The 24,633-nt window shown below is 40.7% G+C and overlaps 1 protein-coding gene across 9 annotated transcripts; it reads left to right on the top strand.

Annotated features, from left to right (window-relative positions):
* The first annotated feature begins 248 nt into the window (after nucleotides 1-248).
* On the top strand, nucleotides 249-24,555 carry ANKDD1B (ankyrin repeat and death domain containing 1B). Of its 9 annotated transcripts, none has more exons than XM_048931771.1 (15): nucleotides 249-511; nucleotides 4,172-4,275; nucleotides 6,180-6,278; nucleotides 8,649-8,747; nucleotides 8,840-8,944; nucleotides 10,542-10,640; nucleotides 11,577-11,675; nucleotides 12,970-13,068; nucleotides 14,003-14,101; nucleotides 15,282-15,380; nucleotides 18,064-18,162; nucleotides 18,975-19,070; nucleotides 22,370-22,568; nucleotides 22,893-23,024; nucleotides 23,351-24,555. In XM_048931771.1, exons 1-15 carry the CDS (start codon nucleotides 310-312, stop codon nucleotides 23,407-23,409), a joined length of 1,689 nt encoding a protein of 562 aa, XP_048787728.1. In that variant the 5' UTR covers nucleotides 249-309; the 3' UTR covers nucleotides 23,410-24,555. The 9 variants fall into 9 exon arrangements, with proteins under 9 accessions (XP_048787728.1, XP_048787730.1, XP_048787729.1 ...); XM_048931773.1 differs by having other exon boundaries at nucleotides 249-660; XM_048931775.1 differs by lacking the exon at nucleotides 249-511 and adding an exon at nucleotides 606-4,017.
* The last annotated feature ends 78 nt before the right edge of the window (nucleotides 24,556-24,633 follow it).

The following is a 24,633-nucleotide window of genomic DNA, read 5'->3' as shown; positions in this document are numbered from 1 at the left end:
GCATGTAAAAATGTTCTCTGAAAACAAACCTAAAGTCTTGTGACTGGATTAATTCCAATGGCCTCTATTACTGTACCACATGCTCCTGTTTCTGTCCAAATTAGGCCGTTTCTGTCTCTCGTGTCCCAAGAGCACGCCGTGCTTGCAGGGGACTCTCCTAACTGGTGATGATCTAAAACAGAATAATTCCAAGAGCAGTTCTTCCCAAAGTGGCCTTCAGCCACTGATGGGGCTGAGTGACGGTGTGCTGCTGCACGCAGCAGTGGAGTGGAGCCCGTGGCCTGGCTGGGTGTGTTTAAGTCAACTTCAATGCCTGCGAACCGGTTTTTCAGTGCAGCAAGGAAACACACCCCAGGCAAACCAAGGGCACCTCCCTCTGCAGAGCTGCATGGGGCCCCTTCCTGCAGGTGGGGAGAAGAGGAGCTGACAGCCACAATGAAGGGACTGAGCCACCTGTTTCGTGTCAGGCAGGACACAGCGCACGGAGATGCAGCAGCCAACCACAACAGCTGTGAGTGTGTGGGGAGTAATGCCAGGTCTAGCTTTCACTCAGCAGCCCAGTGTATCCTGTAAGGAAATTTGGAGCTGTAGATGTGAAATCTACATTTTGGGGTTTGATGCATCCGTCTTGCAAGAGGCTGGCCTGCCTGGCACTCTGCTGTAAGTGCACTCCTGCAGTTGTCTGAATGGGTTCACTGGGGTTAGCCACATGCTTGAGCTCAGGCACGTGGAAAGTTTCATAACCAAGTCACACTTGTGTGCTGGACGGAGCATGTAGCACTCGGAGGAAGTTCTGGTCTCATTGCACACAGTGGTGTGACTCACTCTGATGGCAGACTTGGGACTGCAAACTGGTCTCTCACAGAACAGTCTGCTATGGCGTGGGCTGCAGATAGTGAGAACAGGTTATTTGTGGAAACTGAACGGTAATTATTAAGCCCTACTGTGAACGTGTCCTGTGATTTCAATGTGATAATCACTGAAATCTGTTCTGGGTCATGCATCCTGTTTCCAGTCTTGCAAAAAGGGTAGGTGAAGATAAGCAATGAATGAAATATCACTGTTGGATGCTGCATGCAGTCTTCTCATGACTTCTTTGAAATGGAAAAAGGATTGTTTTATCATTCTCGTGACTTTACAAATCTCAATGCTAGTCATTCTGTTTATGATAACAAACATAAAAATGTCGGTAGGTTATTGAAAGAGAAAATGTTACCATGTCAGTAAGTATAATTAATTTTTAGGAGCAGTAGAATGAAAATACTTCAAATCTATTTGTTGATATTTTTGTATTTTCCATAAAACCCCTCAGCCAATTCAGATTTCTATTTTCTCCATGTTCTTTTCAAGGTACTGACAGATTCATATTGTGGATATTACAAAAGAAATTTAGAAATAGGGGAAAATGTGGAAAGACTTAGTGTTTAGACTCCTTATAAACTTTTCTATAAACACTGATTCCACTGGTTCACTTTCTGACTCAGTTTATATCCTTTGTTGTTCTACTACTCATAAATGGATCGAAGCCCCTTACAGTAAAATAAGACTTGAATGTGAAGAAATTAAAATTGAAAGTGTTTCAAAATCTGACTTTCTGTAAGGGGGACTTCCTGTTTTCCAGTCGATAAGGCAGTTCACATTTTCTGCATCATTTTATTTCCTTGTCTTTCTAAAAGAGGAGACAGACTGGGATATTCAGCACATTAAACTGCAATTACATTACAACTAGACTAAATTCTACTATGCATTCTGTCCCTATGGAGGAAGTCAGCTGACAAAATTAATATTTTTGGTCAGCTCAAAAGTAAAAGTGAAAATAAAATGTAACTATTTTAATGAAAACCGCAGGGCATTCAGTAAAACTGCTTGGGAGAGTCCAGGGAAATGACCCCTCAGAAAAGACTGAAGGCTGCAGAAGGGTGGCAGATGGCTACTAGTGCTTGAAAATCAAGTGAGGGTAATAGTTCAAGGTCTGCCAATTTCTGGATGATGCAGATTAAGAAGAAATCTTCCATAAATCTATGGTCTGACAGCTCTTGTAATTTCATGCATGAAAATAAATCATTTTGCAAAAGCTGTAGAAAACTGTGTGTAAAGTGAGCACAGTGGTGCACTTAAACTGCTGCTATTCCTAAATCTCAAATTAGGACGTATTGAGAGGGGCTGTTAAGGAACATCGTGTCCTGAGCAAACAAAAAGACTCATTTTAAAAACATGCATCCAGTTTATGACTTCCAAACAGGAGAGGAGAGATCGCTAATTGATTCTTTGTCAGAGCTAAATCAAAATTCTTCTTACTGCACCAATACAGTAACAGAGCACTGCTTTTTCTTGTTTCCTGAAGGCAGTAAACTGCTAGGATTATTCCTGAATGCCCTGGAAAGCAACAGTGCTCATCTTTGCATCTACATGTTTTACATCTTCATTGAAGTGTTTACCAGCAGCCAATGGGAATGAATATGACCAAAATAATTGCAGTTATCTGATGCCCAAAGTCCTGTTTCCGTGCTTGCTTTGAACAAGATATCCTGCAACCATTGGTTTACTATAGTTGGAGTCAAAGCAATGGAAATAATTCTTTCTGGATGTACAGTATAAAAATTATAAGTGAGGCATTTATTCTCACCTATTCCCTTTGGGTCTTCTGTTAGCCACTGCTAGAGGTAGAATATTGGAGCAAAGGGACAAGGCAAAATCTTGTAATAAAGTGGTGCTATTCTATATGAAAATTGGCTATTTCTTTTAATGCTTGAGATCTAATACTAAGGTCTATAGAAACATTACTATTTAACTATTCTAGTCCTCTGGTGCATTTTTATTTGTGACTGCTTTCTCATTTTGTAAAAGAAAATCTGTCCTGTGAATACAAGAGAATCTGGGAGGATGCTTCTGTTGTATGAGGAACTTGCATAATGTCATATCATAGAAAAGCTGGAACGAGTTTTGGAATCATCCAGTTTAATTTCTAGTTGTTTGAACAATACTGCTGTGCTTATTCCACTGAGATTATAATAATAGATAACGTATAGGATTCAATTAAGTGAATGCCACACCAATTTTCTGTGGTATTTTCTCCAGTCGTACAGCCACGAGCTGTATCTCATTAGATGTTAATAAATTTAGATGAGAGACCCCCGAGGAACTAATTGCTGATGCAATTTCTAGTTCATCAGAGAATGCTGCTTTCTTTGTTGGTATCATTAGACAAGTGGCCTTCCAGCTTTCAGGCCAAAACATTCTAGATATCCAAGTGATTAACTTCTTGAGTGTGATCTGCTACTAAATTAAGGATATCTTACTGCATTTGATACCCTCATTTCTCCCAAGTACTGAATTAAAAGTTAAGGCAGAAATGTGCTGGTGGAGAAATACTTGTACCTGTAAGTTAGCTTAACTGGTTGTCAGGCTCTGGAATTTTATTTTCCAAATACATATTAAATATTTTGTTACAGTAGTCCAAATGTATGCTGCATCTACTTTTAGTCAACCAAATAGATGTTCTATTTTTTCATTAAGGCATTAAAGCCAGGTCCTGGCTTAATAGTAAATCCCTCATTGTGATCAGATTTTGAGTTCAAATTCAACCTTCTTTTTCACCTTCTCTCTCTCTCTTTTTTTTTTTCAATCCTCTGAATGAACCACTTGTTCCCAGCTGAGGCAAGTCATTTTGTCACTGCTATACATTTTTACGTATTTTGGTGGTATGCTTTGTTGTAAAATAGTGATTTTTCCAAGAATAGAACCGAAGTGCTGCAGTTCATGATGTTCACTGTTGGGCTTATAAAAGGCCTTGAGACGCATTTAGACGACAGGAACTTCACAAATGAACCTCTTGTTCCTGTGAGCAGAGTAAATAATAATAGCCTGTGATGTAAAAAGCCCACTTCTGTTCGCACTTAAAAGTTGATAAACATCAGCCAGCTACCTCTGGAAGGAAAAAGTGCAGTCCTGAAATGTTTCTGTGATGAGAAAAAAAGTGATTCACAGCATGTGTGAAATCAGGACAAGTACCAGAAGGTAAGAATAATATCAATCCCTTGAATTTGGTACGGCTATTCTTTTTGTAATATATATATATATTACATATACATATACAATATATAGATATAGATATAGATATAGATATAGATATATATATATTTTTTTTTGCACGTGCCATGCCTTTCCACAGTATTGCCAGATGAGAGAGAGTTTCAACACGCAGCTAAAACGAACAATTTGGAAACCATGGAAAAGCTGTTTAAGAAGAACCTTAATATAAACGCAGTGGATACTGTGAGTACAGCATGTCAGAAATGTGATGCCTGTGGGGTTGCATAGCAGAAGCCCAGGGTGCTGGTGCTGAACAAGTCCCCTTCTTGGATGTGGTTAAGCAGTGTTCCACATGTCCGGTACAGGCTGAAGAGTTTCACAGAGCGTAACTCTCAGGTCATTTAATTTAAGGACTTCCAAATAGCGGTCACTGCTCTAATATGGTCTGTCTTCCTGTATAATTCCCTGAGTTCTCCATCTTTCAGAGTGGGAAGACTTAACCCCACAGTCACTCTGAGAATGAATTTGTGCTGTTAACACCACAGACTTCACACGGTGGTGTGAAGCACTATTGCTCAGTGAACCACAGAAGCGTTCTACCACAGCTTTTGCTTGCAGGTTGAGAACAGAATTCAGATTTGCCGTAAATAGACAAAAATGGATTTCTTACGCTGACAGAATCTAAGGACATGACGTTCACAGTGATAAAAATAAAGTGCTGTGCATTAGAGGTAATTGAACAGCAGCGCAATGGTCTGGGAGTTGTGGAGAACTGGAAGATCTCTGTAGCTATCTACAAATCCTCTGCCCATGAATGTCCTCACCTTACTAACTCATGGAAGCAGAAATCCTGCTGCCCAAGCTCACAAGCATTTTTCCCCACTGGGGAATTGAGGAGAATATAGAGCTGCATTCCTAGTTTTCTCTGTGAAAAAGAGAATGGAGACAAAGACTTCTTTGGAGTAAGTTTTTCCAGAAAAATGACAGAGTTCCCATTCACTACATACTTCTGTAAATATGTAGCAGGTGACCACAGAACCCAGCCACTCCTTTTTGCTTTCTAGAATTCAGGAAATTGAACTAAATACTGTTCCAGTCCAGTACCCTGAATCTTCACTCTTGTTCTTAAGTCTATAGTGTGAGATTTACTAGCAGAGGTGCTTGGCTGTTGTGCATTGACTGATGCTCCTAGTAGGGACTTAGTTTATGCTGGCAAAGCAGTTCTTGGATTTCTGTTGATTTTTTCCACTCATTGTACTTCCAAGCCAAATAAGCAAGTCTGCCAAAAGCCAAGTTCTGCTGATAAAACTATTCCTGTGTAAGAAGCTTTTCCTGGCACAAATCCCACCTGTTTGTCTTTAACTTGTATAGCTGTGGGTGAAGAGCTGAAACAGCTGATCTGCACAGAACAAATCCAAACTGACTTTTAAAATTAATTGGTTAAGTCACATGGAAACTCTAAGTGAATTACGTTAAACCCAATTATGGTCACTGTAATTAAAGGGAAATTCTTTCCACTGAGGCTTAATTCATTTTAACCAATCCCTTTTAAGTTCACACTGTCAGTTACTGCAATGAAAAATTGTTTCTGATAAACCTTGCACTATTAAAAATTACTCTGTTTGCAAGGTGGGAGACTTTATTTGCATAAGTAATATCTCATTCTGTGAAGGTGACTCAGTACTGACAGAGGGAGGAATTCTCTCATGTGTTGCAGGCATACAGAATAAAGCAAGGAAAATATGAAAAGTGGAGATAATTGTGTAAATCCAAACCTCAAATCTACATATTGAATTGTGTAACAAAGATGTTTCAGGCATTGCATGTGTCTCCTCTAGGTGGTGTGCGATTACTTAGACCCAGTCTGACAGTGCATTTCAGAGAAGGGGTTGTGTTGCCATACACAGTAACTTCAGTAAATAAACCGTTCTGGTTCTCTATGAAATTTTTATGATCAATGTGTAAATGATCTCCAAAGGAACAAAAATACCAAGACCAATGTAGACCTAGCTGCAGGGGGAGCTATGCAAATGTATATGTATGCTAACTACTATAGTTATTTATAATCAAATAATTCAGAAATCCTGGTGTTTGCAATAAAAAGAACATCATTACGGATCTGATAGCCAAAGCTTTGCTTATTGCAGTTGAAGCGCACTGCACTGCATTTTGCTGTTGCAGGAAGTCACACGTCTGCGGTGGATTTTCTGCTCCATCACAAAGCTAGAGTTGATATGGCAGATCAGGTAAGTTCCCCTGTATCTGTGGCAGCTTCATATTCAATCACACTTGTACAGGATTAATTTAATAGCCATCTGTATATTAAAACAAACTCTGAAAATAAAAATTAGATCTGGGTATTAGTGGGATTCCAGAGAATGACTGCTTGCATTCCCTTCCTCCATTCTTTTGTGAGTGAGCAGCTTAATGCACAACTGTCAGCTATTCTGCACCCTCCAGGACTTGAAGAGCTGAGCAGTGTATGGTTCAGTTTTCCTTGGGCCCAACAGGGATTCATAGTGCAGGATTTGATTCAGATGTTAAAATCAAATGTATGGTATGTTATTAATGATCAGACTGTGCAAGCTAGGAGTTTTCCAGTGAGCCGTAATTTGTTTCCAGAGAACTTATTTGTTCAGTTATTTACTTACCTATCTTTGTATTTCATCCTGAATAATGAAAATCAGATGAGTCATTCACCATTTTTTTTCCTGCTTTGCCTCTCTCTCCTTACCCTGCATATGCTGCAGTGTTTACACTGTGAGAAAGAAAAATTCCAGGCTGGACGAGTGGGCAGAAGGGAGAAAGTTTTCTTGTTACTCTGTGTTGGAATGGAAACAAGATATGAGAAACAAGATGTGAGAGACTGTGCCAGCATCTCATTTTGGCGTTTGCTCTGCTGAACAGGAAAGCTGCCTACTGTCTGTCTCTGTTCCAGTAGCTCAGGTTCATGGCCTTGTGCTGCCCAGCCCGCGAATACTCACATACAGAATGAAGGCACTGCTTCTCTGTGGAAAACTCTTTTTGAGTGACTCTCTCCTGTGTTTGTTGAGGCAGTAAGATGCTGCAAAGTGTAATTATAGGTCTTTTACTGTCTGGTAGGATGCATTGAAGCCAGTTAAGACAATATGTATTTTATTTGACAGTGATTCATAAACTCTTTGGCAACCAATTTGATATTGCAGTGAGTACATATTAGAGTGAACATACTGTGACTTTAGTTCTTACTCTATTTTAGTTTCTGACTTCTTTTTATGCTACTGCAGGATTGTAAACATTCTTAACATAACACAAAAAGCAAGCTGATAAAAAACGCCCAGTGGTGGTTTTACCAGCATTCTCTTCCACCAACGGTACTTGTTTTGCTATCCAGCTACTCAGCCTGGCCTCTGACTTGGAATTTCTGAAGGCCAGCACTGCTGCTGCAGGCTGAAGCAAAGAAGGCATTCACTGCCTCAGCCTTTCACCGTTCTCTGTCTCAGTTCAGCAAAACTCCCATTTCCTTAGTCTTCCTTTTGTCATTGAGGTACTTCTGGAAAATCTTTTTGTTGCCCTTGGCATTCCTGGCCAGATTCAATTCCAATTAAATACACAAGTGTGTTTAGCCAAAGCAAGATTCATGACTGCAACCTTTTTTTTTTCTATAGTAGTCTTAGATGAGTTAGTGTATTTCTGTGTTGTTTTTACATAGTAGATGAAGTGTAGGTATGATGACTCTGACGTTCTACAGGATCTTGGTAGACCTCTTGTAAGACACCTATGGATAAGGCTTGGATTACAGATAGGAGTCAAACCTACTGATTCCTCATTTATAGGCAAGAAACTGGGGAAAGATGATAGCTGTGAAAGAATTATCTTGCTCCGTTTTGCCACCTTTACGTTCCTCTGACTATCTAAGGGTTCAGGTGCTTTTAAGCCAGATTTTGAATGTCTTCTGAGTTTTGTGCTTACACCCAGCACATAACAGAACGAGTTGCGATTTATGATGCTGCACCTGGATGCAGAATACACAGAAACAGGAAGACAAGTGGAAACACTGAAGAGTGAAACTATGACCAAAACAGGAGACAAAGAGGATTCTGGCTTTCTTCTGGCTGAAAGATGCTTCTCTCTTGTTCTTTTGGCTCTAAGATATTAATGACAGGAAGAGTTGTTTGCTTGTTTGATTGGCTGTTTTTCTGAAAGAGAAAAATTCTTAAGAGTAATTTGAAAGAAGAACTAACTGGAAAATCACAGTGACTCATGGAAATGCTCTTCTTATATACTATTACCTGAAATGTCATCTACTGCACCCAGAGCTAACTACTTCAGGTCATCAGTCAGTTTTTGGAGAGAAACTTTTCAGGAATTGCTTCATTTCACAACAGGATTAATCCTTCTGAGGAGATGCCAGATCTTCTGCCAAGGAGAGAGACAGCCTGAACTTTTAGAGTAATTTAAGTGAGGTGAATCCCAATCACACTGTCAGGTGATAGTGCTGATCTTCTAGAGCCCATGGAGCAAAACCAACTCATACACTATATTAATCAAAAAGATTAAAATAAATTTGACAGAAGGGATTTTGTTTGGTAATTTCTGCCTTTTTAATTTCTTTTTTTTCATTTATTTTTTGAAAGCATGGCCTGACAGTGATCCATCTTGCAGCTTGGACTGGAAATCTGGATATAATGAGGAAATTAGTTAAAGCTGGTGCTGATCAAAAAGCTAAGAATGAGGTGTGTTGATGACAGGTTTCTACCAACTCTAATTATGTTGACGGTGGGTAATGATCAAACCTGCACTTACAGACATGCTTGTGGTTTTTCAGGAAGAAATGAATGCACTGCACTTTGCAGCACAGAACAACAGTGTTAAAATAACTGATTATTTTCTCCAAGATCTTCATCTGACTGACTTGAACAAGCCTGATGGGGTACAGTATGTGCTTTTCTGATTTCTTTGATGTCATGAGGAAACTGTTGTGGGCAAAACAATCTCAACTTTGGCTTTTCAATGAATTTAAATTTATGGCAACTTATATGAAGTTTTCATTACCAGTTTTGCAGTTTTGGGTACTGAGAAATAAATAAGACAAGCGGCCAGACAGGCACATAGAGAAAGCACCATTCCTCCCTGTTTGCTGGTCTCAGCTGAACTCCAGATACCTCTCCTCCCCTGCTCCTTTGCTTTCCTTGCACATGATCTTCAGGCCCATAAGTGAGACAGTGAGATACAGGTTGGAGTGAATCCACAGAATTCTTCTTTATTGCTAATTCTGTTTTCTTTTCTTTTCCTCTTTTCTTGTCAAGGGCTCCTCCATGGGTTGCATGGCTGCTCTGGGAGCGCACCTCATGCGTCTTCTCCCTCATGCCCTCTCATGCCTGCTATGTCCTCTCCTGTTTTCTCTGGTATCTCCCTATGCACTGTACCTGTAGCAGTGTCTGCTATTTCTTTTATACCTTGCAGAGGTACCATGATTTCCTCTGATGGGTTCAGTACTAGCACATGGTTTTGTCCCTGAGGAGCTTGCTGGAAGCTGTTGTGATCAGCATGAGGTTGTCACTGAACTCCTCCACACAGCTCATCCCTGCCACCCTCCCATGCTGTGCCCCCTAAACCTGCCAGGAATGGCAGGCATGGGCATCTTTCACTAATGGAGAGCATGAGACCACGTACAGCCATTCTACAGAGCTGCAACAACTCTTCAGCAGTACCAAGGCCTTCATGGTTTGCTATGCTTGTGTTTTTCCTGCCCGTTATCCTGGAATCTCACTTTGAGGACTTACTTAGCTAAGCAGGATATCTTATCCCCATGTAAGGAAAAAATATTCTCCTGGGATTTGCCACCAAAAGAGCAAAGCTCCCCCCTCCTCTTTATTGAGCCTTGAATTTTATTGACCAGATTGTACAAAGCTCTGAACTCTGTCTACACGTGGCAAGGCTGACATTAACAAGAGTTTGTTAAGCAAAACAAACCTCTGCATTTTAGAATCTTAGAATTCTTCTCTATATTGTGGCTATTTCAGAAGTGTCAAACATTTTCATTTGCTTAGATATTTAATACAGGCCACTTTTGCCTAGCATCTGTGATTGGTCTCATCATCTGACCAGTGGCATTATTTTATGTCAGGGTAACTTTCCACAGCTGAGCTGTAAACAGCTGGAAAAGGTTTTGTTAATTTTAACAAAATTCAGAGTAATTCAGAATATTTTGAGCACATTTTGTACCTCATTTGCTGCCACTTCTAATCAGTTTTCAAATATTTTCTTCAGAATATGAAAGATGTTTGTTTTTTTTTTTACACTACTTAATTTTTGCCTTTTAAAAAAATCTTAACTTTTCATGTTTATACCTGATGTGGTATAGAATAGAATAGAGATGATATAGAAATGTTTCTTGTATACACCTACTTTTCTGTCATATATAAATGTTCATGGAGAGCAACACATATATGCCGTATATCTGGTAGCAGGAAGGAGGCTATTTTTCTTTTCCATGACAATGTATTCCTTTCCAAACTGTCTTCTAGAATGGTAGAAAGCCATTTCTTCTGGCAGCAGAAAGAGGCCATGCTGACATGATAAATAATCTAATAGCTCTAAATCTGTTCACGACCGAAAAAGATAAGGTAATGGTTTCCTTATTTGCTTGTGGGTTATTACTTTGTTTTGATATAGTTAACTACACAACTAAGCAATCTGAACAAGATGTGCCATGGTGCTGACAGTGATACATATTGGACTGACAACTACCACAACGCTGACGGTTTTTCAGTAATTAAGGAAAGAAATTGGAACTTCTGGCCTTGTTGCTGGGTATCTTTTTCATATGCATCAGTAATTCCTGCAAGGCAAGGCTGATGGAAGAAGAGGGGCAGTCCAGGCTGGAAGTGCCACTCTCTGCACTGGCAGATTAGGTTCTCCAGTTCTTGCTGCTCTGCTCAGCTGCATCACTGCAGAATCCCATGTGACTAACATTAAAGGTCTTGGAATATTTCAGTAGATAAATAAGCTCTGATGGGGATTTTTCAGAAATGCCCGAATCTGACTGAAATTGCTTTTGACTCTACATTTAAAGGTGGCTTGGCTAATTTTCAAAATCTACCTTTAAATTTCCTTACTCCTTACATCGTTATTTGTGGAATGAGCATGTTAGCATTTCTCTGCCTCTGTGACATTGCTAGGGTAAAAACATGGTGTAGTCCCCATCCTTGTAGGATCCAGAGCCCAAAGTTTTATTCTGATTCAGTCTTTAAGAGTTAGAAGTGTAGGAGACTTTTTTCTTTCTTTCTCTCTCTTTCTTTTTTCCTTTTTTTTTTTTTTCCTTCCTGGTAATACACTGTTGTTTTCAGAGCATGAGCAACCATCTGGAACAGAAGGGTCACAACTGCATGCATGAGGAAAGACTCCCTTCAGAGAGTTCTTGAAACATGCTGTGGGTCTTCCACCTCCCACTTATAAGTAATAGAGAAGCAGGACAAATGTTGAAGTGCACGCTTAAAGTTCTTAAAACTTTCAGTTTATTCAGAATTTTAAAATATCTCCTTTGACATTTCAATTTCGAGGAGGGAAACACAGCCCTACATCTGGCAGCTAAAAATGGCCACAGTGAAGCTGTAGTGATTCTGCTCAAACACTGGGATGAAGTAAATGACTTCAATCAGGTGAGGACAAAAATTACCCAATGAGTTAAAGTTAGAGATTTGAAAAAAACAATTAATATTAACATTTTAAAGGTTTAATTTTTACACTGAATGGACTTCATGAGTTCTGCTTCCCCAGTGTGTTTGTATCCTGTTTCATTGTCTCTGCTCCATTAGATTCAGCCCTACTAACATCTTCCATATCTCTTGCTCTGTCCTCTGTTCCTCATACGACTTTCTCTCTCTGTTTTTTATTTTTAATTTTTGTGTGTGTGTGTGTTGTGTGTGCCCTGTTTACTAGTAGAAGGAAATAGTCCAGGAGTAAAAGATATCCACTTCTCAGCAAAAGGATAAAGGCTTGTGGGCACAATGGCTCCTTTTTATCCAGCTAGCTTTTTTTTCTTTCTTTTTTCTTTTTTTTCCTCATCTATGAAGGGCTGAAGCACAGAAATCCTTTTGAAATATGAAGCTCTTATGGTTCCAAGATTTGCCTAATAAAGGTGTTTCTTCCACACACAAAGCTTGTGCTGCTTGGCCAGGGTTAATGGAGCAAATGAGTTGCCTCTCCATCTGGAGATCTTCCTTTCTGTGCATAACCAAGTCTCTCCCATCCCACCATAAGCTATGTAGTCTGACACATTCATGTCTGCCAAAATGATGGTGGCAGGAAAAGATGAGGAGTTGGTAATGCCTCTGTGAATTCTAAAGCACTAGGGAGGTTTTCAGTAAACCTTCATGTGTTGTAGAAGTTCCGAAATGGGGATCAGATCCCTGTGCAGATCATTTACACAGGTATATTCTTTTTTTAGAGACTAGCCATGGAGAAGTAAAAGACTTCTCCACAGAGAGGTGTGAAATAAACATGTAGCAGAAATGTTTTTATTAAAAGTGCTCCTTGTAGGTAAAGCTTGACTTGGGGATTGGTAAGAAATCATGGCGCTGGACTGACATAAGCTGGCGCTTATGGTATGTGTCAACATGACAGTGGTGTTAACTGGTGTTGAGTGGCAGCAATTGATTGCCAGGATCTTTGTTTCTGCGCCTTTAGACTGTAATGTTCTCTGGAAATAAACAGCTATTTGTATTGTACAATTTCTCTACATAGACAGACTTAGTTGTCAGCCATCACTTAGTTGTTCATGTGTTACCATTTTATTGAGGTATTAGTTTTAGAGCACTCAGACTCTATTCTCTTACGGCCATCTTCCCTTTTCTATTGAGCTGGATGACTGATCAAGATAATCTGTTTAGTGTCATAACTTTATAATCACATGGCATAATTTGGGATAGACATTTTTTCTCTCTGTTGATCTAGAATGGAGAAACTCCATTTTACTTGTCTGTTGAAAGAGGTAATGAAAAATGTGCTGAACTCCTACTGGAAGCAGGAAGTAACATTGATGTTTTAACTCACGTATGTATGCAAAATCCCTTCATCACACTGCTGCTGGCACAGCCCAAGCTGTGGGAAGGGCTTTATCTTCTCTCTTCTGTGTGTATTGACAGTCTCTTCGCTTTGATTATTTTTTAGGAAATGGTAAAAACTATAATCAAGTTGGGAATGGAGATTATGTTAATTGAACAAAACTTGTTTAGAAGATGAGGCTCAGACAAAATTCTATGTTTGATAGAATTATGTTTTAAGGCTTTTTTATTTATTGTCAACTCGATAGTAAAACATGTGGCTAAGAAATCGAACCAAGCCTCAAATCAACTGAAAAGCCTAGTTTTTGGCAGCTTGTATTCATGAACTGATGACAAATCTGTTCTCCACATCTGGTTCTTAGACTGATATGTGTTAAATGTCTTCATCTTGCCTTCTGCAAGAGTATGCAGGGATGCTTGTGATTCCACAAGAGTGAGAGCTTGTTTATTATAGCAGAATTAAGGGAACATTCTCTTTCTTTTTTTTTTTTTTTTTAATTAAATAGTGATTTTAAATGTGTTAATGTGACTGTAGCTGCTTATTAAAGGACAGACTGAACTGACAGACTGAGAGATGTGTTCTAGTCTGTGCTTCAGCAAATCTGACAATGCTGAATTATCTGTTAGTCAACAGAGAGTAAAAGGGACCATGGAGTACTGCTTTTTTTTTTTCAGCATGCTTGTTGCATTGCACTAACAATGGGAATTTCCTTCACTATTCATAAAAATATGTTGCTGATGGACTTCTTCCTAATTTTCCATCACTTCATCAAATGGAAATGTCTTATTTTGAGAGGAAAGAGGTATATAGTAACGCAGATGTGAGTGAAAGACTTTTCTGGATTGATATCTGTCTGTAGGATTTTTTTCTTTTTCCCAGAAACAGAAATGTAAATTTTTGCTATCTATAACATTTCTTTCAGAACAACAGCAATGCATTGCAGGCTGCCATTCAGAATGGACATCAATCCTTGGTCACTTTTCTTATTGATAAGAACATTGACCTGGTCCCTAAACCTGAGGTGAGTGTATGACAACATGCAGAGGTAGTTGGCATGTACTGAGGGCTGAGCAGTGTGGGAAGATGAGCAAAGCACTCTGCTTGGACTGAGCTGTGATAATGCAGGCATCTCTATGTGCCACTCTCATATGGGTGCCCCCTACGTGGGACAGAGAGTTGACAATTTATGTGATTTTGAACAAAGGTGAATATATACTTCAGTGTTTTCAGGCTCTGTGTTCAAAGCGTCTGCTGTCAAAATCTCTCTCTCTTAGGAGATTAGAAAGATACTAAAATCTTGATGCTCCTCAGGTATTACAGATTCTGACATCTAAGATTTTCTGTGAAGAAGTTATTTTCTACTTCTGCAGTGCTGGATAAGAACAGGACATAGACTTTGTGACATATCAGCTACGATTGCTTGCATGTTGTATCATGCAGTTGTAATGATTTATTGTAAATACCAGCCTCTATTTCTGCTGGTTGTTTTGTTGGCTTTCTGTAGCTGAAACAACTCATGGAACAGTAACTTGGGTTTTGGAAATATTTCCAGTGCAGCTCTGTGTGAGAGCTTTATTTATTTCTCTCTAGCCCTAAAGAAATGGTTGTGGTTTATAAAAACACTAATAAGCTGGCTTCTGGCACTGGTGTGGAATTACTTTTTAGCTGTATTTAATGAGAAACTGATGAGTCACAGGCTCAACAAGAAGAGTGATCTTGCCAATCTAATGGTTGGATTGTGACTGGCGTTGGAACAGTGCCCCAATTATTTGCATGAATAATCACTCAAATACAAGAACTTAATTTCTTTCTAGCTGTAATTTGCTTCCTTCAAATATTACAGCAAGTCAGGTTATTATGAAGAATAACTACAGCAGCACTGTGGTACAAGAGTTTATTTCTGGAAAATAGATTCTGACTGCCGTATGCCCACATCAGAATCATTCCATCTCTGAAGGAACAGAGCAGGGGCAGTGGCACACCCCGGCACGGATGTACAAAGGGGTGCCTTGCTGTAAGCATGGTGCTCTCTGCTGTGACAGCTGTGGTCCCTGATACCCCAAGGTGTGCTGTCTGCTGGATCTCATCACCCCTGCACCCCCTTGGCAAGGGATAGACTCAGGAACAGGAATGTCTTTCTTCTTTGAACGAACCTTTAATGAATGCACTGAGTGTAACAACTTCTTGTTTTCTCTCCACAGCAGAAGAATTCCCCTCTGCATTTAGCAGTCATCAGTAATCATCTGCTGATTATGAAAAAACTCTTGGAAGCGAATCATGACATAAACTTCTTAAATCATGTAAGGAAAATGGGGATTTGTAACTATTTCACTGCTAAGTGGTGATTATATGAATTTTGCTTGCTTCTTTTCTGCTTGTGAGCTAAAGGTATTTAAAAAAAAAAAAAAAAGGAAGAGGCAGTTTCCTCATTGTATTTTTGTATGTGTACATACTGTTAGTCACAGGTACGTGCTGTGCTAGGAGTGTTTGCATCAAGCATGGACAGCAGAATGTTAGATGCTCCAAAATATTTGGATTAGCTTATTGTCCAAGTGTTATGATTCATGCACAATAAATGACAAAAATGTTTCAAAGTTGAATTCAGAGGTAGGTCGAGTGCAGAGTGGCAATGACCTGAACAATTTATTTTTCTTCCTGCATCCTCACTATAACTCTGTCAGTGTAGTTTTCTGAAGGTAAACACAGAAATTCACCTCCAGCCGGTTCCTGGTCTCTCTTTACCTCCACTTGTTCATCTGGGAATGAGTAAAGTACACACAAGCTTGATCTGCTAATTCAAGGCAGTTCTAGACTGGTCTAGTGAAGTCATTCTAGATTTGAGAGACTGTCTACCCTTTCTCATTAAGAAATAATGATATCTAACAGAGGTTACTCCATAGGAAGAAAAATTAGGGTTTTCTAATTAAATTTGGAGTACAGGTTTGTTCCTTTGGATGTACATTGCTGTCTGAGTGTGCTTCATCTGGCTGGGATGGAGCTAAATATCTTTATAGCAGCCCACAGAGTGCTGTGTTTTGGATCTGCTCCCCAAACAGCGTTCATAACACAGTGGTGCTTCAGCTGCTGCTGAGCAGGGCCTGCACAGTGCCAAGCCCTTCTTTGCTCCCTTGGTGCTGTTTATTGCTCAGTTTTGCTTTGCCTCTGGAAGCTATGGGAAGAACAGAGGCCTTGAGCTTAATGTGGTGTTTGGGACCAACTTGGCTGCTGTCCCAGTGTTCCAAAAACCATCTCATGGAGAAAATCAGCAATCACACCTTTCATCCTTTTCTCCTCTCACAGATGTTTTGAGGAGAGAGGGAAGATCAGCACCTTCCTCTCCTTCCTCCAGCCCTGATGTACGGGCAGGGCAGCACCACAGGTTGGAAAGCATTTGGCTGTGAGTGAGGACTGCTCTGCAATAGCTAAAACATCACTGTGTCACCAAAGGTGATTGTCTTCTGAACCCAAAACAGGACACCATGCCAGCAACTACTAGGTTATTATTATTATTATTACTATTATTATTATTATTACCATGTTGCATTGATGGACAGTCGGCTGAATATGAGCCAGCAGTGTGCCCAGATGGCCAGGAAGGCCAATGGCATCCTGGCTTGTATCAGGAATGGTGTGGTGAGCAGGACTAGGAAGTAATCCTGCCCCTGTACTCAGCACTGGTGAGGCCTCACCTTGAGTACTGTGTTCAGTTTTGGGCACCTCAGTACAGAAAGGACATTGAGGTGCTGGGTAAGTTTAGATTGGATATCAGGAAACACTTATTCACAGAAAGGGTTGTTAAGCACTGGAATAGGCTCCCCAGGGAGACTGGATGTGTTTAAAAACCATTTGGATGTGGTGCTCAGGGACATGGTTTAATGGAGGGTTGTTAGATTTAGGGTAGTATGGTTAGGTAATGGTTGGACTCGATGATCTTTAAGGTCTTTTCCAACCTGAGTGATTCTATAATTCTGTGATTCTATTAGAAAAATTAACTCAATCCCAGACAAAACCACAGCGGTCATGAAACCTTCAACTTAAAAAGTCACTGTATCATGTGGAACAAGCTGTCCAGCTCCACCAGATTTCCATAAGTGACAGCATATCTTCTTTGCTGCTGCACTGTAGCCGTAAGCAGCTGGAATAGTTTCCCGTCAGTGCAAACAGTAAAGAAAAGACAGGAAAGGACAACATTTCTTTGTGAACAGGAAACAGATCACCAGGCTGCTGAACTCCCCAAAGCACATGCTCCTGGTTTCTTCATGGAGTTCAATGGAAGGATAAATAAAACAGGTTCAATATGGGTGAATGCATCTGTATGAAGATGACAAAACCTTGATTACAGACATGAAGATCAGACTACAAGCTGAATATTCGTCTAGCTGTATTTTCCACATAAGCGCTTGGCTTTATTTTAAAGCTTTTTGTTTTGTTTTTAATTTGTATTTTATTGCGCTTAAAGGATTATTAGATCCCTTATGCAGCAGGTGGATTTCTGTTCTGCTTTTCACTCCAAATCACCAGAGTGTGGCAGAGCTGGCTAAGAAAGAAGCCCTGTCGTGAACTGCAGCACCATGTTTGTTTGAAAATCATTGGTGTCCAGTTGTCTTTACATGAATTTCAGCAGGAAGAGGTTATTTGAGAGGATAACATGGGTATTGGCACTTGCATCTAACACTCAACCCAAAACTCTTTAAGAGGTTTTAAGAGGGTAGAGCAAGAGTTCCTTACGCTATGATGCATTAGTGGGGCGTGATGGCAGCTTTGTCCTGAGCTGGAGTTCCTGTCTGTTTTTCCTGCAGGTATCCCAGATGCTTCCTTCTTCTTTCTGTCTGAAACAAAACTAGCAGTTATTCAAGAGTTACATTTTCTTTCTGTTTGGTATTTTCTAGTTTTCTTGTGAATCTTCTCTAGATTCAAACTGTGTGCATTTTTCTTCTATGTGGAGTTTGGCTCATTGTATTTATTTGGTGTTTTTAATTGCAGAGGCATGAAACTCCCCTACATTTGGCTGCTGATGTTGGCAATGTGGAGATGGTAGAAGTGCTGCTGAAGGCAGGTTGTGACCTCAAGATCACGGACAGGGTAGAGTACCTTCCTCATGCATACATGGGTTATGTAGCTTTCCCAGAAATGCAGGAAGCACATGTTTCCAGTCATCCTTCATGGAATGAGAGCAGCCACGTGTTCATTCTTACAAAGGAAGCTCACTTTTTGTACTGCTTTACCTGCAACTTGCAGTGATGTGGAATAGCTTTAGCAAAGAAGCTTCTTTTGAGTTCAGATATGATTAAAGTACAACACGGACAAAATCTAGGTTTTCAGCCATTTGAAGAGGAAGTTTCCATGCACAAAACTGTCCTGGAGCAAAGCTTTATGAAACTAATGTTACTTTTTTTTTTTTTTGGTAGCTTGGGGCTGTGCTGATGGCACGTGCACCAGCACAAAGGACCAGGGACACCCCATTCTGTTCACGCATCCCAGGGAATGCAGCCCTAAGGAGCTCCTGCTGCCTCTGGTCTCCTCATGTATATTAGGCATTCTGTAGTAACTGGGTAGTTGAAACGTTTAATGATTTAATGGCAGAGCCTTCTAATGAAGGGGTTGGCTTCTCTGCAGTCTAACTTTCTGGAATGCCTAGCAAGAGCATTGCCTGAGTGTTTGTATCTGAGGTGTCTCCACTTGGTGCAGGCCCACTGAAGAGGGCTGATTATGAAGAGAAACGTGGAAAGCATTGAAGTGCCTGTACACCAAAGTGTTGATTGCTGAGGTGGGCTCAGGTGGACTGGGATAAAAGCACAAAAAGAATGGGGTTTTGTCAACACAGCTCATGTGCTTCCTCTGTTCTATCCTTGTATATATGAGATGATGTCCTGATTCACTCTGTCTGCTTTCAGCATGGAAGAACTGCACTTGCCGTGGCTTCAAGGAGCAATTACGCCCTCATTGTAGATATGATCATTAAAGCAGAAAGGCATTATGCCATGGAACAGGTGAGAGACATCACGGAAACACAGAATCATAAAATGGCATGGATTGACAGGGACCTTAAAGGTCATCCAGTTCATTTTCCTCCATCATATCCTACATACAGAGAAAAAGGGTGGAGAACATTCTGACCCAAATTAAAACTAGGCCGTCGGCATTAGGCTGCAGTGCTTTGGTGCTTCAAAATCCGTAGCTGATGCATGGAGGAGCTCAGGCATCCGCCTTCCATTTACTAGGAAGAACTCGTCGCTGCAGTGGGAGCTCCCTCTTCTGTTCCTCCTATGTTAATTGCTGAAATGAAAGGGAACAGGAAAGAAGCAGGCAACGTAGGGAAGGGAGGACGGGGGTTATAATGACCTCAGGCTGTCTCAGTTTCTAAATTCCCACAATGTCATATTACTGAGAAGCAGGCTTAAGGATGCTCCTCCCTGTGGGGCTGAGAGTCAGCTGCACTGACGTACCAATAACTGCTTTATTCACTGCTTCATTCACGCTGTCCCCTGGCGCTCTGCAGGAGGTGCATGAGCTGGGAGGGCTGAACGTAGCATCTTTACAGAGTGTTTGCGCTGGGCTGCTGTGCACAGCCGTGCTGGACACCTGCCTTGAAATTCAAACCCATCCCCAGTACGTCTTGAAAATTCAGGACTCGTTGCAAAGCAGTCTTAATTGGGACCATTCAGAATTCTGAAAATGTTTATTTTGGTAAGGACAGTCATAGCAGTGAGCTACAAAGCACCTGTTATGCCTATGCACCACTGCTAAAAGAGAGGTACATCATAGGATGACCAATATTAATTTTGGAGGATATTAATACTCCATAAATAATACAGTCTTGCTAGTTTTTGTTTGTTTGTTTTTGTTTGGTTTGGTTTGGTTTTTTTTGAGCCATAGGTTTACATGAGCTCTCTGAGAATTAATTAAATTTGTTGAGTTTTAATATAATACAATTTAAAATCTCCAAGTTGTCTCAAATACTGCCTGCAGACTGGCCCTGGTGAGGCAGAAAAAGATGCCTGTTGTAAGAAGGAAAATGCTAAGACTATTTATTTAAATCTGGGATGAAAGAACTGGTGACAGGAATGCAGTAGAGCTGTGTATGTAGCTCAAGCTTCTGATCTGATCCCTCACTCCCACGGCTGATGTCTCACAAGTCCGTGACTTGCCCCTTGCCCCTGCTGCCTGGCACTGGGGCTCTACCACTGTGGATGAGGGCCTGTCCCAGCAGTGTAGGCAGCCACAATCCTCCCTGAGCACAGACTCATGGACTGGTGCTCTGTTACAGCCCAGGTGATCCTTAACGCTGCAGGGAACTGTGCTTGTAAATCACAGATCTAGTTTAGTTAAGAGTGACAAACACATCCGTGAGCCATGCTGTGCACACGTGATTTGTCAGTTCAGAGGGGAAGTCAGGTGTATTACTGTTTCTTTTGGCTTAAAGGAAATTTATAAGTGAAGTCACTTGCTGCACCCACCCTTGGTTTTGTTTGCTGACCATCCTGAGTAGGAGATTAGATATTAAAGCAGAAGGGTTTGTGCAAGAGCCCAACAATGCTGGGAAGTAGAAACACAAGTGTTCGACCTCATTACCCATAGCTAAGTGGGGCCTTTGGGAAGCAGCTCAGAGCTTACAGTCATGGAATATGAAATTGTTCTCTTAGTGTTCCAAACCACAGCGTTTCGAATCATTATAGCAGGAATTGCCTTTGTATTACACTGAGCTGACTGGTCATCTGTGACAAAGCATTAGTTAAAAAATGGAATGCCACACTGCTGGGAGAAAGTGCACATGATTCAAAGGCGTGTGAAAGGCTCTCTTGTTCTCTCTGCTAGTCCTATCTATGGGCACAACCCATCCCTTCCTTGGTTTTGACCGGATTCCAGGGCTGCTTTTGCTGTCTTATACTGCCACGGCCTGTGCACACAACTGGCAGCAAAGAGCAGCTGTGTTCAGTTTGCTTCTGTTTTTGTTTTGTTTTATTGTTACTTTCTTGTCAAACCTCACAACAGAAACAGGACTGGAGAGAGTCTGGAGCTATTCTGTGTTGTAAACCTCACTCTGCAAGTGTCTGGAAGCACAAAACACAGTCTGCACCTGAAGAAATTGCATCAAACCCCATGATGATGATTAGTTATTGAATTGTGACTTCTTTGTTTTGTTTTGCTTTGTTTTAACTAACCCATTTAAAATAACCCATTTTCATGAAATTCACCTGGAAGTCATAGAATGGCCTGGGTTGAAAAGGACCACGATGATCATCGAGTTTCAACCCCCCTGCTGTGTGCAGGGTCTCCAACCACCAGACTAGGCTGCCCAGAGCCACATCCAGCCTGGCCGTGAATGCCTCCAGGGATGGGGCATCCACAACCTCCTTGGGCAATGTGTTCCCAGTGTTCCCAGAGTGCATCAACACCCTCTGTGTGAAAAACTTCCTCCTAATATCCAACCTAAATCTCCCCTTCTCAGTTTAAAACCATTCCCCCTTGTCCTAGCACTATTCACCCTTATAAACAGTTGTTTGCCTCTCCTGTTTACATGCTCTCTTCAAGTACTGGAAGGCCACAATGAGGTCTCCCCCGAACCTTCTCTTCCCCAAGCTAAACAAGCCCAGTTCCCTCAACCTTGGCTCATTGGAGAGGTGCTCCAGCCCTCTTACTGGCCCTCCTCTGGACCTGCTCCAAGAACTCCACATCCTTCCTGTGCTGAGGGCCCCAGACCTAACTTCAGGGCAAAATGCTTGCGTTTTGGTTGTATTTTTGGTCTGGGTGCATTCAGATTCCATGTGTGTTAGTACTCAAACACTGTGGATATATGCTAATGCTAGTGTTTCACGGTGCCAACCAGTGACACGGTAGTGCCTGCTCCAGTCAAACTGAGTGACAAGGCAGGAGCAGTCTGGGCAAGTGCTGTGTTGGTGGTGTACATCAAGCAGAATGAGTAAGAGCTGTGGCTGAACCCCAGCCATGTTCAACATGTGGCTTCTAAAGTTGTCAGCCAAGGGACTCAAGTAATTCTTGCTTTTACCTGCTATTGTGCAGTGTGTGTCTGAAGTAATTGTATTTTGCTCTTACTGACATGTAGCAATGAACACAGGAGGTCTTCATTTCTGCCATTTCTAGTATTAACACTGGAATGCTGTCATCCGTGCTGAGCACCTTCTTAAGAGCTTACTGCCAGCCAACACTGCCCCTTTATCTGCACCGAGCCTTTCACCTGCTGGTAGTCACGTAAGGCTGTGCAGGACACAGTGTTCACTGCTAAGTTCTCACCTTCATCACAAAAAATGTCATTTGCTGTCGTTGTTAGGCACACCTAGGTCATGGTGACAGTTGGTCAGACTCTGATTTGTCCTTCAAACAAGATCACAGTACACGCACCAAGCAACTCCGTTCCTCCCTGTGGAATCTGGCGTACAATCATTTAAAACGCCAGGAATGGAAAATACTGGCCCTGTTCTGGAAGTTCACAGATGAGCAGATTAAAGCTATTGAGGAACAATGGACAGGTAACAGCAGTCTGGGATGGACAGACTTAAGTTATACAAACCGTGTTAAAGCATGGAGCTATTTTAAGATCTATTCATACTGGATTTATTTATTAAGCCTTAGGATATTTATTAATTATCATTATATTTATTATTTATTATATATTATTATATATATTTATTATTATTAACCTTTATTTCTCAGTCTTCATTTTGCTTCTAGATGGGGGAGGAAGTGAGAATGAATGAGCAGGTTTTAAAAGTCTCTTGGATGTGCAGAAGTGTAAAAGCACAAAACAGCACTTTTCCAGCAAGTCAAACAGACTTGATTTGTGTATTCCGTAGGGAAGAAAAGTTATAAAGAACACGGCCACAGAATGCTGCTGATCTGGTTACACGGTACTTTGTTGGCCCATCAGAATCCTGTCAAGCATATATTCAAAGACTTGGTGGAAGCAGGATTTCAGCATTTAGCTGGTAAGTTTTTTTGTGGCATAGAGAGCATTTACCAAAGTGCCACGTGGTGCTGAGCTCCCAGCCTGTGCTGGGAAGATGTGACTGTGGTAGAGGGGGAGGACACTCCTCTCTGGTAATGTGCCCTTGCAAGGGGCTGGAGCTGGTCAAGGAAGAGGGTTTAAGCAAGACAAGTTTTCTGAAGGAAGAGAGAAATACACACACTTTGCTCCCTTCCTTTGTCTTACAAACACCATTAAAATGTGATCGCCCACTCCTTCACTGAGATAAGTGCTGGCCATGTAAAATCTGTGCACGTCAAGCAAACATTTTCTCATCTTTCTTTATAGAGAAGATCAGAACTGAAAGTAGCACTGACATGGAGTCCAGAAAATGTGAAATTTCATGAGTTCATTGATAAACAGCATATGTGATGGAATTACATGCCAGATGGAGAGACTTTCATATACAAATATCTCCTCTAGAAATGAAAATGTGTTTTGAAGCTGCAAGCTAGAAGAACTTGCTCTCCTGAAATACCGGTTATTCCTTGCTATACAATGATCTAAAGTGAATGCCTAGATGGTAATTTAGGACTATATTGTCAAGCAAGAGCCACCCTATAATTTCTGCACCTGCCTTAACATTGTGTATAATTCTTTATCAGAACTCCCCACTAAAGCTATATTGTGTTTGACCTAAAATGTAAATGAGACATTTTCTTGTTGAAATAAATGTAATAAGTGAAAATTGGGTGTATAAATCAACACTTCCCAAAATAGGTTGGCACCTCACCTCATTTGGAATTCAGGTTTTTATAGTCTTGTTAGGATTACAGTTTTCCTATCTGAGTAGACTTTCTTGTTTAGTTAATGCTTAGACAAGTGTTTCCTCTTCAGCATTTGATTCATATAGTAAAAATATACAAAAATAGCATCTAAAACCATCTGCAACTAGCTACAGAATTTTGTCATGGCATAACCTTGTTTACACACTCAAAAAAGAATATTTGATAATTTAATACTTTACATATATATTTTTAAACATTTTTAAACCTTGTTTATTCCTTGAACTATATTTGGTGGTGTCTTGGATAATGTTTACAAGTTTTCTGGCTACTGAATGCATTTCACATCTGAAAAATGATGTACAATGTCTGTCTTCATACTCCTATGTGTAACACAACAGCAGTTTTATCATACAGTGGAAGTACTGAGGCATTGCCTTACCTACCGCTGCATACCCAGCATCTTTCGGTACTGGACTTCAGTGTTTGCATACAAAGCTGGTAATCTGAGGTCTTAGTCTTATGCCTAAGTGCTCTTTCACATTCAAGCCGTTCTGACAAGGCTGCAGAACTATACAGAAGACGGGAATTGGTAAATCCCCAGGTTTTAGAATCTGGGACCTAAGTTAAAACACAAACTCTTACATCCTGTCAGGCACGCATCAACATTTTGCACAATGAAAATGCTTGACAGTTTGCTAGACTCGAGGTGTGTAACCCGACTCATGTCATATCCTGGCTGTGGAGGCCACTGCCCTATTGTCTGTTATTCTTTGTTTAACCAAGTCAACTACATTTAGTAAAAGCATAGATAACAAAAATAAATTTCTTTTTTACTTGAAAATA

Source organism: Lagopus muta, chromosome Z (assembly GCF_023343835.1).
Source record: "Lagopus muta isolate bLagMut1 chromosome Z, bLagMut1 primary, whole genome shotgun sequence".
Classification (NCBI taxonomy): Eukaryota; Metazoa; Chordata; class Aves; order Galliformes; family Phasianidae; genus Lagopus; species Lagopus muta.
The sequence above is the reverse complement of the archived record's forward strand: the minus strand, read 5'-3'. Positions and strand labels throughout refer to the sequence as shown.

Excerpts from the sequence above, each read along its gene's own strand:
- ANKDD1B (XM_048931771.1), top strand. The coding sequence starts at position 310 with ATGCCTGCGAACCGGTTTTTCAGTGCAGCAAGGAAACACACCCCAGGC. Across the intron at positions 512-4,171 it reads AGCAGCCAACCACAACAGCT|TATTGCCAGATGAGAGAGAG; the intron begins GTGAGTGTGTGG and ends GCCTTTCCACAG. Across the intron at positions 13,069-14,002 it reads ACATTGATGTTTTAACTCAC|AACAACAGCAATGCATTGCA; the intron begins GTATGTATGCAA and ends CATTTCTTTCAG.